The sequence below is a fragment of the Aptenodytes patagonicus genome, chromosome 2, assembly GCF_965638725.1.
Source record: "Aptenodytes patagonicus chromosome 2, bAptPat1.pri.cur, whole genome shotgun sequence".
Lineage (NCBI taxonomy): Eukaryota > Metazoa > Chordata > Aves > Sphenisciformes > Spheniscidae > Aptenodytes > Aptenodytes patagonicus.
In genome coordinates, this window is record NC_134950.1 from 133437635 (window position 1) to 133453934 (window position 16300).

Here is a 16300-nt window from a genome sequence, read left to right on the forward strand (position 1 = left end):
CAAACTATTCTACGATTCTATGATTCTATATGCCTCCAACATTTGCTGTCATAGCGTCACTTTTATCTGTTGCATGTCTGACTCGCCCCATGGAAGGAGGGGGGTTAGGGAAGTGTATTGCTTTCGTTTTACTTCTGTTATACAGGCAGTATGCACGTTGGCAGTACTTCATAACTTTTATTAATGGAAACGAATTAGGATGGAAAGCTTCCTCGGAGTTTGTCTGCCACTAAGACAGCTTGCATAGCCCAGTCTAGGGAAAACAAGGAAAACACACACACACAAAAGATGGTGAATGAACGGATACATTCTAAAGAGAGAGAGAAGAAAGCATGCAATAGAGAGATTGAAGACAAGGGAGAGGACTGTAGGCTTGTACTTCTCTTGACATAAAACTCATTTTTTTAGAATTTTGCAAAGAATAGAGTCTGGTTTAGAGTCTTTGGGGGCTACTATAATAGAATTAATTAACCAGAATGAGAAAAGAAAAAACAACAGAAGCATACTACTTTTTCAAAAGAAAAATCAGTGTTTGCAGGATTTGTGAATGTCTAATTCAACAGGACATTAACAAATTTATTTTAATTGAAAAAGAAAAGAGAAAGAAAATGAAAGTCTTCCTACATTTTAATATGTTGCACTCCTTTGAAACAAATCTTAATGTTTATTATGTCTCATTTTGATTTTGAAAAGTTAAAGGAAATTACTTTTAGTTATGTTTCTTGTGTGTATTAGCATTCTATTTCCTTTACAAAATATGTCTGATAATTAACTCCCATTTCAATCTATTATCTGCAAATCATAGAATGGTTTAGGTTGGGGGGGACCTTTAAAAGTCAGCTAGTCCAACCCCTCTGCCATGGGGGGGGACTAGATTATCTCAATGTCTGGAGAAAATCTAGTATAAGCATTCTGATTTTTCTCACTGTTTAAAGTATCTTCTGCAGTACATTTTAACTTCCAGGAAATTAACAGTACATTATTTTAGACATGATTACATAATACTATCATTCTTCTTTATTTCTGTGGCAAAGAACTATATATTCAGAAAAATTCCTGATGTTTAATTACATCAAATGTTCAGAATGTATCAGAAGAACCTATTTACTTTCTGCTCCTGTAATACCTGAATTCCTTTTAACATTCCTGTAAGGTGAGGGAGTATTTCTTTTCTTATTTTATAGTTGGTGAACTGAGGCTGAGAGAGGCTAAGAAATTTGCCACAGATCATAAAGAAATCAGTGGTGAACAAGAAACCAAAGTGAACTCTCCTAGGTCCAGGCTAGTACTTTTATAATTTCTGACGTTGCTTTCTGTCCATCATCCAATATCCACTTGATTTGACCTATTCATTGATGGATTTCCTGTTGTTCTTATAACCAGAACTTAAGTGTTTTCCACATTTACAGTGTCTGTTCTCTGAAGAACTTGATGAAGCCTTCTGTTTTTCTTCATTTCTGAGTGATAGAGGGCAGTGTTAGAAGTAGCAGCCATTTTAACCTTCCCAGGATATACCCCTCTTTTCCTAGTTAGGTGCAAGCATCTTGAACTACCCTGCCAAGCCCAGTACATAACAAAAGTGAGAGAGAGCAGGGAGCGTGTCCCCTTCCACTCCACCAGTTCTGGTCACCACACAGTAGAACAGTCTCTGTGCATTGGTGCAGATGGAGATTTTCTTCCAGCCCCACCAGTTCTGAGAACTAGCAACGGCAGCTCCAGCTCCCCGCATTAACACTTTGAAACAGCTTGCATTTCATGAGCAGTACATCAGGCACTGCTTGGGAATAGTGATACAAGGGACACTCCTTTACAGAAAACAAGTGTTTTGCTACATTTTCAACTGAGATTTAAAAAACAAACAAACAAACAAACAAAACCCCACCACACACAAAAAAAAACCCACAGATCTTTCCTCTCTAATTGTCTGCTTCTGGAAAATAAGCATGAGAGCAGATCTTCAAGCTGTTCACCCCAGGGAGAGGAGGAGAGCTTCGGAATTGCTCTCTGTGGCCCGTGGAAAGCAGAGCAGTTACAAAAAAGTCTCGGTGATACACAACCTTAGGTTTCAATCATGCCAGACTGAGAGCCCCGTGCCTGAACACGCTCTCTGCCACATCAGCCCTAAAAGCTTACGGGAAAGGGGGGGGACAAAGACAACAGAGCGGCCAGCTCTACACAAGGAGCAGCAAGGAAAGCTGTTACACACACAGACACATCAGGACAGCTGTTGGGGGAAACGAGCTATATCCAACTCAGGCTAGCAGTTGTGCTCCGGAGCCAGGAAGCTGGGCTCACTCGCTGATAAGCCAGGTGGCTCTGTGCCAAAAAGCAGAATGGCACGAGGTTTGCATTTCGGTGTCTTGGAGATACTAGGAAAGGGTTGGGGCCCTAGGAAGTTTTTCCTTCAGTATAACACAGACAAGAGCTGTAGGTCCGATCTCTCTCCCCAAGACCCAAAAGACCTCACAAAGTCCTGGAAAATCATTTTTACAGAGCAAAAATGAGGAAACTGATCCACTGAATGATCCCGGTGCTAACGAAGCCAGTCATTTTGTTCCCTTTGGATGTAAACCGCACCACTTTCCTGAAGTTAGATGCAGGACATAGGCACATTTGGCACTGTCCACCTCCAGCCAGATCTTCTGGAGGCTTCAGGACTTGCATTCAGTCTCTTTGTTCAGCAAATAGAGAAGCTGAACACATACCAGTCTGCACCAGTTGAACCTCTATTTGCTCCACACAAGTCCTATCTAACATCAGCAAGCATGGAGTGTTTGTGAATGAAAAGCTGCGTGCACATCTATTGGTTTTAAGAAAGGGGACTGCTATTTGCAGCACCTATTTTCTTATCCTCACATACTGGTGCTCTTATTGTGCCAAGTATTTTAAATGTCAGCTCCTCAGGATTATCTCAGAACTGTATGACCAATCCCCAAACTATGTGCATCAATGGGAATATCAGTGGTTCCACAGCACATCCAAACTCGCCCTGAAACACTGCAAATAAAAGACCGTGGGTTTAGGATTGCTTTTTGAACCAAACATTTATTTTAAAAGATAAGAGAATGGCTATTGTAGTGGTAAAAGCTGAAGACAAAATTACTATATATATGGTAGTTTTTAAATATATCACTCATTTATATCTCTTTAAGAGGAAAAAAATTTGGCTGTAGTTGCAATCAGTCTTAATTCACTCTTTATTGCTGCTCTGGTTCTGTGTTATTTGAGCTGGTTTAACTGTTAAAAGCGTTTCAAATGTTCACATGGTCTGCATTAGGTTACAGAATAAAAGTAAGTACAGCCCACCAAATGTAACTTTCTGAAATGTAAACCACATGAATTTGATTTCTTTGTGGTACAACTTTAATTGGGTTCAGAGGTCTTTCGGTCTTACCTGTCTATCTGCTCTCTGATGGCCCGACCTGATAAAGCTAATACAAAGAATCTGCGAATGTGATCCAAACTGATTACACTCAGTTACAGTACATAGCTTTATTCTTGACAGTAACGGCCCCTTAGCCTAGTTCATTTTTAGGCTGCAAGTTTGAACCCCGGAGCCAAGTTTGAACTGGGAGTGGAAATGTCACAACTTGTAGTAAAAGATCATGTCCCCTTGCAATTCTGCAAAACTAGAGAACCAGAGGGAAAGAGAGCACCTAGGTGCAACCATAACTGATCACGTAGCCTAAGAAAACTACAGAAGCATGTGTACATACAGATGCCTTACACTGTCACAGCAAATGTCAAAACAGAGAATGCATCCAACACACACTACATGATACAGAAGCAACTGCAAACAGAAATTACAACAAAGCCTGAAATCTTCAAAATCAGTTGAAGAACAATCTCTGGATTTATTTTTTTTTCTTTTGACAATATACTCTGTTGCCTTAATGACAATGACTCATCATTTACTCATCAACTCTCCTCTCTGTTGCACCGTGTTGTGCCATATGCCTTGCTGGGGTGAAACAACAGTACTGCTGCTTCCCGTCTAGAAAAGCACATCACGTCTCAGCAACAACAAAGGCGGCACTGTACAACAGGTATACTCACCTTGTATCCTGTGACCTGACCTGTAAACAGAGACCTGTATCAGCTTGTGGGAGCAGATCTGGAATTAAGCAGACAGCTCAGGAGAAATGTAGGGAGAAAGGGAGCAGCGTGCTGAAATAGTGAAAGCCCCTTTGCCTGGGTAGCTTGTTTTCTTGGGTTTGGAATGCACAGCCTCGATTTTGAAAAAATACCATGAAAAAGATTCACAGTGGTCATAGCTCTTGGAAGACGACACTGTAGAAAGGAACACTCAGCAGACCCAGTAATAAAATAACATAACCCAATATTGAAAGTTACTCAACTAAAACTTCCACTGCAATTCATAAGTTTTATTCAAGTAAGTAGATCATTAACAAGTAGAAACACTACAAGTCATCATCTAGTTCAGGCAAATTACATTCTCTTTTCCCCACTGGAAGACAAAAAAAAAAATTTATTTTCAAAGCCAAGGTAGTAAATTTTTTTTAGGTTAATATTTTTCATCCTATTCCCCCAAAGCTGTTGTTGCCTTTGTCATTTTTCTACAGTTCTATTACAGAGCACTGTTCTGTACTGGTAGAACTGTTCTCCCAAGTAATTTCCACCGGTGAACATATAAGCACTAACAAATGAGGTCCCTTAATTAGTTCCAGGTTTTTCCAATAAGCAGTGTTGGCAATACAATTTTTAGCTCTCTGTCCATCATACAAATAACAAGGCAGGGCCTGTAAACATGGCAGGGGTGTCTCCATTTTCCTGTTCATATAATGGGCAAGCAGGAGGAGTGAGAAGGAAATGTATACCTCAGTGGTGGGTTTTTATTGTCAACACGGAATAGTTTTTTTGGCTTGGAGTCATTTACACTGTCTTCAAGGACACATCTTACAGCTTCCCAACTTGGTCATAAGGAAAATTGAACATTTCCAAGGACGTTTCCTCCAAAACAAAAATTGATCTTTTTCCTTTGAGGTTTGAAATGTGGTTTTTTGCTTTTGTTCTCAAACCCCGTTTTCTTTTATATATGGGTTTTTGCTTCCCTCTGCATTTATGGGTTCTGCTTGGGTCCAATATTGTTTCTAGCATTTGCTTCATAGGAGTTAGGGCCCCACAACCCTTGATGTTGCATTAACGTGCAACAAAAAGCTCCATGCTACTAGGCTGTGTACAGAAAAAACCCAGACTGGAAGGGACCCCAGCTTTCCCCACAGAGAAATATAGTTTCACTTGAAGGCTTCTGGAATGAACTTTGCCTATTATGTTTTATATAGATTTTGAATAAATCCTTTGAGTCACAAATTTCTTATTGGAACAATAGAACTATATACAGGCCAGGGGAAAATTTGGAAGCAAGTATGGATTTTCTTCCCTGTCGTGGAGCCCAGAATCCATATCTTTCTCCACATCCATTTAGTATGGCACAAAGCGAACTCACTAGCTGCTTTCTTTGCTACTTCACAGTAGAAATATTATTCTGCTTCCTATTTTATTTCCCCACAGATGAGAAACAATTCAAAGACACTCTAGGTCTCTTTCCTCTGTGGGCCTGGAACGGACTGCAGAGAAAGAAGAAATCAAAACAGGCTAAAAAGGAAATTAATTGTAAGGAGGTAAAGTTTTCCACACAACTATTCCATTTGGTGTACGTATTAACTGGCTCTGATTTTATAATTTACTGACCACATACCTTCAGTATGGACTTAGTTTAATACCTGTGCCATGTAACCTCAAACAAATGAAACCACTCAAAACAAGCACAAATTGAGAGAAATAATAGGAAATTGGTTCAAATTTGGTCTCCTTTGTTTACCAGTTCCAATTCATTTCTTCAAATGTTGTAGCAGTATTTCAACCAGGATCAGCCATCTATTAACAGTCTGTTGAGTTTGACAGACCTTCTTGTTTGACTGAATATCTAAAAACTATTGCTGCCTTTTGCCCACTTTCATGTGCTGCCCAAAAAAGTTACATCAACAACTCACAGCGATAATGAATTAATGAAATCCAGCATATCCAAAGAGAGACTCCTTCAGGCACATTAAGTCAGCAGTTCATCTCTCCAGAGGCAGTTCCCAGTAACAGCACAAAAACACTTGCTGAGAACACAAGCTTTACCCATGAGTATGTCAGGGAAGCTTCCTGCACGCAGCTCTGCACAGATGCTCCAGGAGAGCATCACCATTCGGATCTGTGCACCTCTTAAACACCTTCCTATGCAATACGTGGGACAACCCTACTGCATGTTACAAGCCAGGGACATGTGGTATGAGAAACCACCTGTCAGAAAAGGAAGCCAGATACTCAGCTGTAGCTAGCACTTGCTTCCTAGTTGCACTCCTTTAAGATCAGAGGTTGCCCAGACAGCACCTTGCAGCTGAAGTGCACTGGCATGGTCGCTCTCTAGACACCAGAGGCAGCGGCCTATCTAAGTTATGACAAGCAACATCTGCCATACAAGGACTAATATAAAGGGAGAAGCTTTGATGATATGTTATATAAATGCCCAGCTACAGGTATGAAAGCGGATGCTCACGGCAGCGCGAGCTTCAAGCCCTATCAGCTGAGATGTAACCAACCTGGAAACCCAATTCATTACTCTTTAAGAAACTTCTCATTATGTTCTCTATTTCTATTCTTTTTAGGTCATCTTACTTTCAAAGGTGGGATCATCCTGTCTTTGCCTGGGAAATCACAGACATTTCGGGGGGGGGGGGGGGGGGGGGAAGGGGGGGAAAGATATGTTTATAGACATCCAGGCCCTAAATAAAAATGCTTAATGATGGGAATGCTGGGAAGAACAACAGAATTCTAAATGAACACTTAACGGTCTTCATGGAAAATTGTGAATTCCTCAACATACGCATTGATACCAAAAATGTCTGGTTGTACTTGAATCAGCGCCAGGGAGCTTTAGGGACTATTAGATGTACATAATCAGTCTCAAAACCACCATGAGCTGAACAAATGATTTAGAACAACTGCTCTGCTAGGAAGTCAGGATTAACATATCTGACTTCTGACCAGGTCTAGGAAACTAAGTTGCTCAGAGAAAACTTAGGAAGATCAAAAGCTACTATTTTCATTAAAGAAATCATGGGACTAGAAGCACCAGAAGAATTTCTGTCTAGGATCACTTGATGCTAACTGTGCCTTTTTTTTTTAATCTCATGAAAGAAGAGCAAGAGATGGGGGGACAGAAAAGTATAAAGACACAAGCAAGAAAATGTAGAAAACTAACAACAGGCACAACCTTTTTCTTACATCAAATGTTTGATATGTACACACTGTATTTCAATTTGTAGGGTTAAAAAGAAGTAAGAATGTTACTTTGAGCCCTTACATTTACAGCACTGGTCAGACTGGATGCTATGGTTAAAGAACTAGATAAAAGTAACATAATATAAATCAGAATTCCCCAGGAAATATATACAATTCTCTAAAGACTGTCAAATAAGCCAGGGATTTGGATTTCACTCATTTGGAGAATTGTCCACTGAAAACATTTTATTACCTCGCCAACTTTTTATGGACCCTATCAGAACAGCTGCGATTCACTTCACTTGCAGCAGAGGAAGCTGGTAATAGCTCAAAGATTGCCCCCTTCATTTCATAAACCAATTAGGACCTGGATCCTACAACTGCAGAAACACAACCCCTTCTTTTACTGGCAAAATTCCACTTACGTGAGCTCAGAATAAAGGTCTCTTGGCAGAATACAGATGCTCATAGCAGCAAATGTTTCTAAAACACGCTGTCTAATTTGTTCCTTCTTCCAAGGAACACTCTTCCTGCACTCATCAAAATAAACTCTTCTCAATCTACCTGCAGATCTGTTTAGTCACCAGCTCCTTGCAATTTGTTACTAAACATTGCTAAGAGAATTTAAAATGATGATTTACCCTGTGGAACTTTGCTAGAACGTCTCAAAAGTGACAGATTTATTTAATTTTTTTTCCCCCTCTAAATCAAGCATCATTCTGTTTGTTTAAAAGAAGTTTTTTCGGTGATGTTGTAATCTTAGATTTATCTTGCTTTTGATTTAAATTGTATTGGGGTTTTGTTTTGTTCGGTTTTTTTCAAATGTGTATTTGGCCTGTCCATAAGTATAAACAAAACCATATATATGCCTTACATGAGACCAATCTGTACCACTGATTTCTAAAACTCAACTCATCAATTAATAGGGAGGCCTACTTTTACAGGTGGTAAAATAGGATCCATACAATTTACGCATAGTCTATAATTTCTGTGTTTTCCCCCAGGACTTCTTCTCTGAACTACTGTCGTTGGTTTTCAGCCAGGTACCAGCTTAAAAAAAAAAACCACAACAAACTAAACATTAACACTTTACTAACTTATAGTAGTTTGCTAACTTATGGTATGTTTTTATATCCTTTTGAAAATGTTCAAAAAGTACACCGGCAAGGCAAACCACGTAAAATCAAAGTGGTTTCTGTTCACCACATCAATGCCAATTCCCTTATTGAACAGATACAAACGTAACTTCTTAGTGAGCAATTAAATTTTTCTCAGAGTTCTTTGCACATAAAGGTCTTCACTTTTTACACCATCATTATAGCCCCTGTGCCACCCCCAGCAAACATTTAAGGCCTTCTCTGAACTGACATGGTGCGAGCTTGTTCTTTCTCTGGAACCTGCAAATTACTCTCTTAAATAAAAAGAAAAGAAAGAAATAAAAAAAAGCCTTACACCAAACAAAGTCTATATTGTTTGAGTTAGGGTTTTACTGCAGCTTAGTTACCTGTCAAACAGGCTGACACGTGGACAAAACACACACTGGAATCATGCATCAGGGCATGTTAAGTGCAACCCTGTGACGAAGAGCAGAGCTACGTGATTCGGCTGTGCAGAGCTCTAATGATAATTTCTGGTCTAGGAAAGCTTGATCTGTTGCATCAAACCCACTGCAACTCTGAGATCCTCTTCCATCCGAAAATGATTTTACATCTGTTTCAGTTCAGAGAGTCATATAAATCAGAAGCTCTGACTATAAATTTTGATGACACCTTTAAAGATTTATACAGTGTGTATTTTTTTATATATATATATATACACACATATATATGGGAGGTGCATAAGAGATACCAACCACTAAAATGAAGCAATCAATGCTGTATTCTCCAAGTTCTGTGTATCGTATTTAAGTCCTATTTATGACTTACTCTGATGTGAGAGCCAACCTATGCCTACAAAAGCTCGCTATTTCTGTTCAGATTCAGTTATGGGTACAGTACACTATTCGGACTTGACTTTCCTATAGTTCTTGGGTGGGATGAGCTTTCCAGAATGGAAACATCATGATCCATTTCTTAGAAACCGCTTATATACGAATTGGCTTGAGTGTGGTTTCACTACCTATCTGAAACAACCATCGGGAGAGGGCTGGTTTCTCTTCATAATGAAAGATAACAACCCTAATAAGAGTCAGTGGCCAGCAAGTCACACAATATCCCTCATGGGTTTTTTTTGGTGTTGTTGCTGTGAACAGTAACATTTCTAATAAGCTTAGGACCTTTGTCAAGTAGAAAGTACGAGGCATAAGATACCGTGTTCATTAATAAATTTAACCAACATGTGTAACAAGCACATAACTTTCAGGATAACAGTTGACTTCAAGTCAGATAAGAAACACACTAAACCGTCTCCATTCCTGGTTGACAGGCTATTTATTACCTGGCTAATGATCTTCCTTTCAGTCCCCTGAAAGTCATCTTGATATATGTCAGTACTTTCCAACCCCTCCCTAGACCTTACAGCAAGAAAGAGTTTTTGAGAAGGCACGGGAGTATGTGGTTGGGGATAGAAGCGAGATGTTGTGAACAATCATCCCTTTGTGCTGTGTCTGACACACAGACCGGTGCTGTTTGCTCTTTTTCTTCCTGACTCAGCAGTGTCAGGAGAGATTGAGTCAGCAGCTCCTGAACATGCTGATGCAAACAACAGGGGAGGCTGGGGAGCAGACAGAGCTTCCAAACAGGCAGAGCGGCACAGTTCGGTCTGCAGGTCAATGTGTGGACCCGGGCAGCAGCTAGCTAAAAGGGATGAAACAGCTTGAAAGGATCCATCTATCAGACTCCATTTTCTCCCACATCACCCTGTCTACTAGCCGTAAGCTATGAGACAACTTGTTTCTGTGAATGGCTCACTTGTAATAATTCCCTAAGTGATTCACCTGAGCTTCCCAGAGACTTGTGGCTGCTGCACACATGTGGCTTGATGGGATTCCATGTTAAGGTTGGCCGAGGTCAGTGCAGTAGAAGGGACTAGAGAAAACATGTCTTAGCATAAACAGAAGAGAAAGAAACAGGAGCACTAAAGAGGGAATAAAGCCCAACTTTGAGTACAAAGACAGGAAAAAAAAAAATTTGGACAGAACAACACTGTCAGATGCTCTCTTTTCCCACCTCTCCCTTTTCCTCCCCTTCCAGTGATCTAACTTGATGCTCTTACATCCTGCGCAAGCAAGGCTATGGAATGGACCTGATCAAGTAACCGAGAGGTCATTTGATACTTCATCTCTCACTGCACATTTCTTCTCATCTCACAACATACTGTGGTGATTCAGTTCAAATGCGTGAGTTGGAACAGAGGCTTTTATCCCAGGTTTCCTGGAAAGGGAACTGGTCTTTGAATTTAATAAAAGCACATCATTCCATGGCCTCTTTGATGCCACGCACTCCTCCAACTTACTAGGAGCTTAAAGAGAGACTTTCTCTGGTATGTACAAAGATCGTTCTGAGTTACCAGCCTATTCCAAGTGCCTTCCAGAACTAGGTGCATTATAGAAGGGTTTCTGCCCATGAACATCTTTTACAGGAGTCTCTTCTGTTTCCTCAAGCTATAAAGGATGATAGCAGGATACTCTGAGAACTCAACCAGCAGTAGCAGTCTCAGGTAGCTTGCCGCTATGGTAAAACTCCTGTGCTTGCCCAAGAGGAGCCCTGTCCTTCTGCCATCTCAGGTCCCTCAGATTAACACTACAGCTGAGAAGTTTTTTTGATTTTCCAAATCCTCAAGGCCAGTCACAATGAGATTGCTCCTCGTTGTGTCACCGAACCTCCGATAGTCCCATTACATGCAGTTTTCATGACCGCTCCGTTTTCCATGACCCTCCGTTTGGAAAGCATTCAACCCCATGAAAAGATGATAAACTGGAAACAGAGACGTATGGCATTGTAAGAGGGAAGAGAGAAGAACAGGAAGGAAATGCATAGGTGTTAAAATTAATGCTGCATGTGGGGATTGAAAGGCTGTCCTCCCACTGGTACCATGATTCTTCGGTACATAAAGGCACCAGAGGCATCTTCCAAATCCCTCTTGTTGCCTTCTCCTACCTGATTGCATTTCATCAAATGTGGTTGCAATTTTTCCCTTCTGATGCTGTGCCAGAAGACCATCTTATCTTGATTATAATGCTCTACAACACTTTGAAAACAGATAATCTACATCACATGGTTAGTGCTCTATGTCCACTTTGGAGCCTGAGTTCACTGAAACTGGACTCATGTCTCCCTCTCTATTTAGTACAGTATTAAAAACTTGCTGGATCTGTGACAACCCTGAATCCTCCTGTGTTCCCTTTCAGATACAGAGCTGTACCAGTGAGTTTCAAGCTGAAATAATTACTAGCCATGTCTGCTACTACCTTGAAAAACAGCAGCAGGTTACTTTCTCCAGGAACACTGAGCTGTTAGGCTGCAGCCACCTACAGTTTTTGCTGGTCTGAAAAAGACATCTTACCTAGCAGAAGACGTGCCCAGATAAAGCAGCCCGTGTACTGTGTTGTCACCAATTTGTCTGACCATAATTTTCACATACATTGCTGAATACTCGGTCACTGAAATAATGGAGTTATTTTAAAAAAAGACGACAAACACTGCTATTGTATGGCCTAGTTCAGAGTCCCATATCTTGAGCTGATTCAGCTTATCTGCCTTTCTATACCTTTGACAAATGTATGTCTTATATCATTTTTTCTCCCCTTCCTCCATATGCCTTACTGCTTTTCCTGCATGTGTCTTATCTCCAAATGATGTGCTATTAATCAGCCAAAGACACCCTTCACTGCTAAGTGTTCCTCAACTGATTTTTCATCGGCACAAGTAGTTACTAGTTACAGCATTCCTCCCACATGCTAAAGGCTTGGGAGGGAGGGAGGAGGGGCTGGCAAGTAGGTTAGAGACTGCCTCACCACATAAATGCTATCTGGGACCTTTATACCAACCTGCCAGTTTGCTGTAATGATAATGTTGCTGTTTGTTCTCAACCAGGTACATGGTGGGAGGAAAGCAGGACTGCACCCTGTCTTATTTTTTAAGTTATTAACCTTCATGCTCTTCCCTTTTTCTTATTAACCTGGCTGAATGCCTGTTCAGTAGTAGCTGAAGCTTAGTATCTGAAACAATGTGTGCATATACACTGTGCCAGTAAGGCTTGCCCAACAATGCTCATTCTGTCATGTTTTCCCATGCCTTGTGTCAATATCTCGTTTCGTATGCAAGCCCCCAGTGCCAGAGGAGGGGATAGGAAAAGAGAGAGAGGCAGAGAGTGAGGGAGAGGGAGGAAAAGAGAAAGAGAGAAGAAAGTAGGGAAAAATTACATCCCTTGGGAATGTCAGCTGCTGTGAACTCACCCGCTCCTCACCATGAAACGAGCTGTGTGCGGGCACAGGTGGGTCCCATTCTCTGTTACTGGAGCACAGCCTACGAGCAGGGTCTAAATGAAGACTTTCATTGCTGTTCCCTGTTTTCATTGGAGTAAGGCCATCACAAACATTTGCAGGTGGCTTGGCCATAGTCTGACACTAAAATATTTGTGGTTGTGATAAAAATCAGAATATTGCTACAAGATGGTTCTATATAACCTTTAGGGCTTGATCCTGCTCTTACAGAACTAGCTCAGTGAGGGTTTTACCCAGTTGCTCTCTGCTGTTTTTATTGCTCATTAAAAGTCATATTCCAGGGCACACTTCTCCATGTTAAGGACTCACCTACCCTTTGGGGCAGCTTCAGATGTTTTAAAAAAAACGGGGCAACCCAACCCAAAACCACTGATTTGAGCACCTCAGAATGTGAGCTTGTTAAAAAGCTGAAGCATCTCAACTTTGTAAGGCCAAACCAAAACCACCAAACTTTGCAGAACTCAAACATTTTCTGAACCCATCTGGATTTTTCTTCAGTTGCCTAATATCGAAACCACTGTCCAGTCCGTATTCCTCATGAATGAGTCTTGGATGTAATTCTTAGCACGTTTAGAAGGATAAGATGAAGATAAATGGAAACGACAAGATATGTTCTTTGAATAAATAAAACAGGCACCACAGGGAAAAGACTGAAGGAAAAGACGACAAACAACAAGGATGCTCAACACTTTGGCAAGTAGATGAAGTCCAAAATGCAGCAATTATCTCCTAGGACACACCATGAACAAAAAACAAAACCTCCTAGGAAGAGGGAAGAATGGGGAACAGAGTATGCTGGAGGTCACACCATAAGTCTCATTCACACACCAACTCACACAGAGACTAAAATGCTGACAATCGCCTCCCAATAGAGCAGCTTTAGACTCAGACTTAGGAAACATTTGTGTGATTCAATCACAGGGGAGAATTAAGATATGTCATGACAAAGTTTCCCAAACGAGATGCTCACCACTGACTAGGAAATAGGCCTTTTTATTCTCAACCTCTCCAACTCTGGAGATTCTAATCACCATGGCCCCGAACCAACGCAAACCTAAAACCTGACTGACAGGGTCTTGCAAAACCACATGCAGTTTTTTTCTCATTATATAGAAACAATTGTTTGGAAGCCAAATACAGTCCCATATAAAACACCTCACCACTGAGTATTAAAAATTGTTTTGGGTTTTTTTGTTTTTAATTAGGATCATAATTACCACTAGACCTATTAAGTCACAATTTGAACAGGAGCTTAATCATCCTTAACCCAAATAATGGCATTAGCTGTTTTTCTTTCTAAAACTGAAAAAGGAACTGTTTCTTCCCCCCTCCCTCTCTCCCAGTGCCCTGTCTTTGAACAGAATGGGACATGTATAAGACAACAACTTTCTTGGATTCACAGGCAAACAGTATTGCACATGAAATCTCAGTGAAGACTGTGTTTTGTCAATATGTAACATATACAAAGGCACATCTATCAAATACGTTTACCTTACCCATACTATCAGATTTCTATATTAAGAACCAAATCCTGAAATAGTAGTAAAAAGGAAAGTAGAGGAGCTTTGCCAGGAGCAAAAAACTGGGGCAGTGGATGGAATCCGTGTCCTGTGCGTGGCTGGATAACCCTTATGGAGCAGTCAGTGCCACGGGCCATCCCTGCCACCACAGCACTGGGAGATGGAGAGCCTGTGGTCTATATCCTGCCCCAGCCATCAGGAATATTGAAAGAAAACTCAAGAATAACTGGATTTTGAGTTTTCAATGCCATGGTTTCACTTTTTGGTCTTACTCTGAAGAGACTGCAAGTTGCTCATCAATTATTTAGGCAATGACTGGGGACAGAGACTGCTTTTGCACTTATCATATAATGGATGTGACCAAATTACAAACGACAGGTAATGAATCTAGACTGCTGCTTCATTCTCAGTCCACGGATTTATCTTTTTGTCCATATGTTTTCATGCATAAACCCCCCCAAATTCTCAGACTTGTGTGACCAAAAAAAAAAAACCTATACCCTCAAACCATCTGGGCAGTTTCTGTATAATTAAAAACAAGTTATTGTGACTTATAAGGACCTCATGTTTGCTGGAAGTAACCGAGTGTACAAGACACGTGTTTTTGTACGTGCAGTTCTCCAAACATGAGCACACAATTGGCATTCAAGCCAATACAATAAGCATCCATACTGTCAATCTATGGGAATAAATATCAATCCATCATCACAAATTGAGCAACTGCTCACAGAGGTGGCTGTGCCAAACTCCATTTATCTTGATGGTCTTTTTATTTTGTCTTCTAGCATTCCTCAATTAAAAAGAGTACCTAGGAAATGGCCTAATCCCACTGAGCACTCAGAATTCCCATTGAAGGAAGTGAAAGGATCAGCTTCAGAAATACACTTTCTTCCCAGAGCAGTTATAGAAACAACATGAACTTTGAATGTAAGCAGATAAAAACAAAAATCTGGAAGGAGAAAGCAGGAATTCCCTGCAAGTACAGCACTCTGCCCCTTTTGAACCAAAGTGCCAGGTCTGGGGTAGATGTAGTATCCTGGCCATTCCCCCACAGTCTGCAACGCATGTTGCAGGGGTCCTTGCCGCATGCTGGCAGGATCAAGTGTGAGCTCCATAACCTCAAGAACCATGAGGACAACATCTGGTCCTGCACGCAGCTGAACCTTAAGAACCACAAGGACAACATCTGGTCCTACATGCAGCTGCTGGAGCCAGAAAACTGGAGAAGTGAGAAAATGGAAATGGATTTACCCAATCTGTCGATTTGTGGAAGGTGCTTGCGTAATGACCGAACTGGACTGTGGAGACGGCATGGCTTGTTGAATAACAACGCTGGTGTCGTGGTTTGGCATCCTTGTATTTGTCAGCTGGTGAGATCCAGGTCCTGCCATTGCTCCTCCAACTGTGTTATGCATGGAGATATTCTGTGAAAAGAAGGGAAATGGGGGATGGTGGAGGAAAATGAAAAAGAAATAAATGTCTTACCTTGTTTTTGTGTTCTATAGGAATACAATCAGAAATCTGAAAGTATCAACAATATGAAATGTTACTGGCTCCTGGTAAATCCCAAGTCAATAGATCTTCTTGTAACCAACAACGATAAAGAAATGAAAAATAACTATTTACTTTTACAAGGCAATATAAATGGAAAAATACCCGCAAGTTGACTGATCACTCTTCTGTGATTCTGACTCGTGATTTATAATGGGGATATTTAGCACATATTCTCCTAACTGAACGCGATATATATTTTGTTTGAAAATGAATTCTGTGGTGAGTGCATGGCACCATGATTTACTACATGGGTTGTTTACTGTGTACTAGGTCTGCTTAGACTGACAAGCAAATCAAGTTTTATAGTCCCAAAGTAACAAACAGTACATGGTATGTCACGAAACAGCCATTTCTATTAGCCTCTATATATTTTATAGAGCAGTAATATCCCAGAGGCCTAGAATAATAGCACTGTATTTGCACATATATAACCTCTGCTTCAGGTAAGTTGGAGCCCTTAAAAAGTTCTTTTTAAAAAAAAAAAGTTCACAGA

General features: G+C 40.7%; 1 protein-coding gene across 2 annotated transcripts in view; it reads right to left on the reverse strand.

The window, feature by feature from the left end:
- CREB5 (cAMP responsive element binding protein 5) overlaps window positions 1-16300 on the reverse strand; it is a 258710-nt gene that overhangs the window by 157431 nt on the left and 84979 nt on the right. For both annotated transcript variants that reach the window (XM_076331268.1, XM_076331269.1), the window contains one exon: window positions 15505-15677. In XM_076331268.1, the coding sequence (XP_076187383.1) occupies window positions 15505-15677 (173 nt within the window). The remainder of the gene's footprint in view (window positions 1-15504; window positions 15678-16300) is intronic.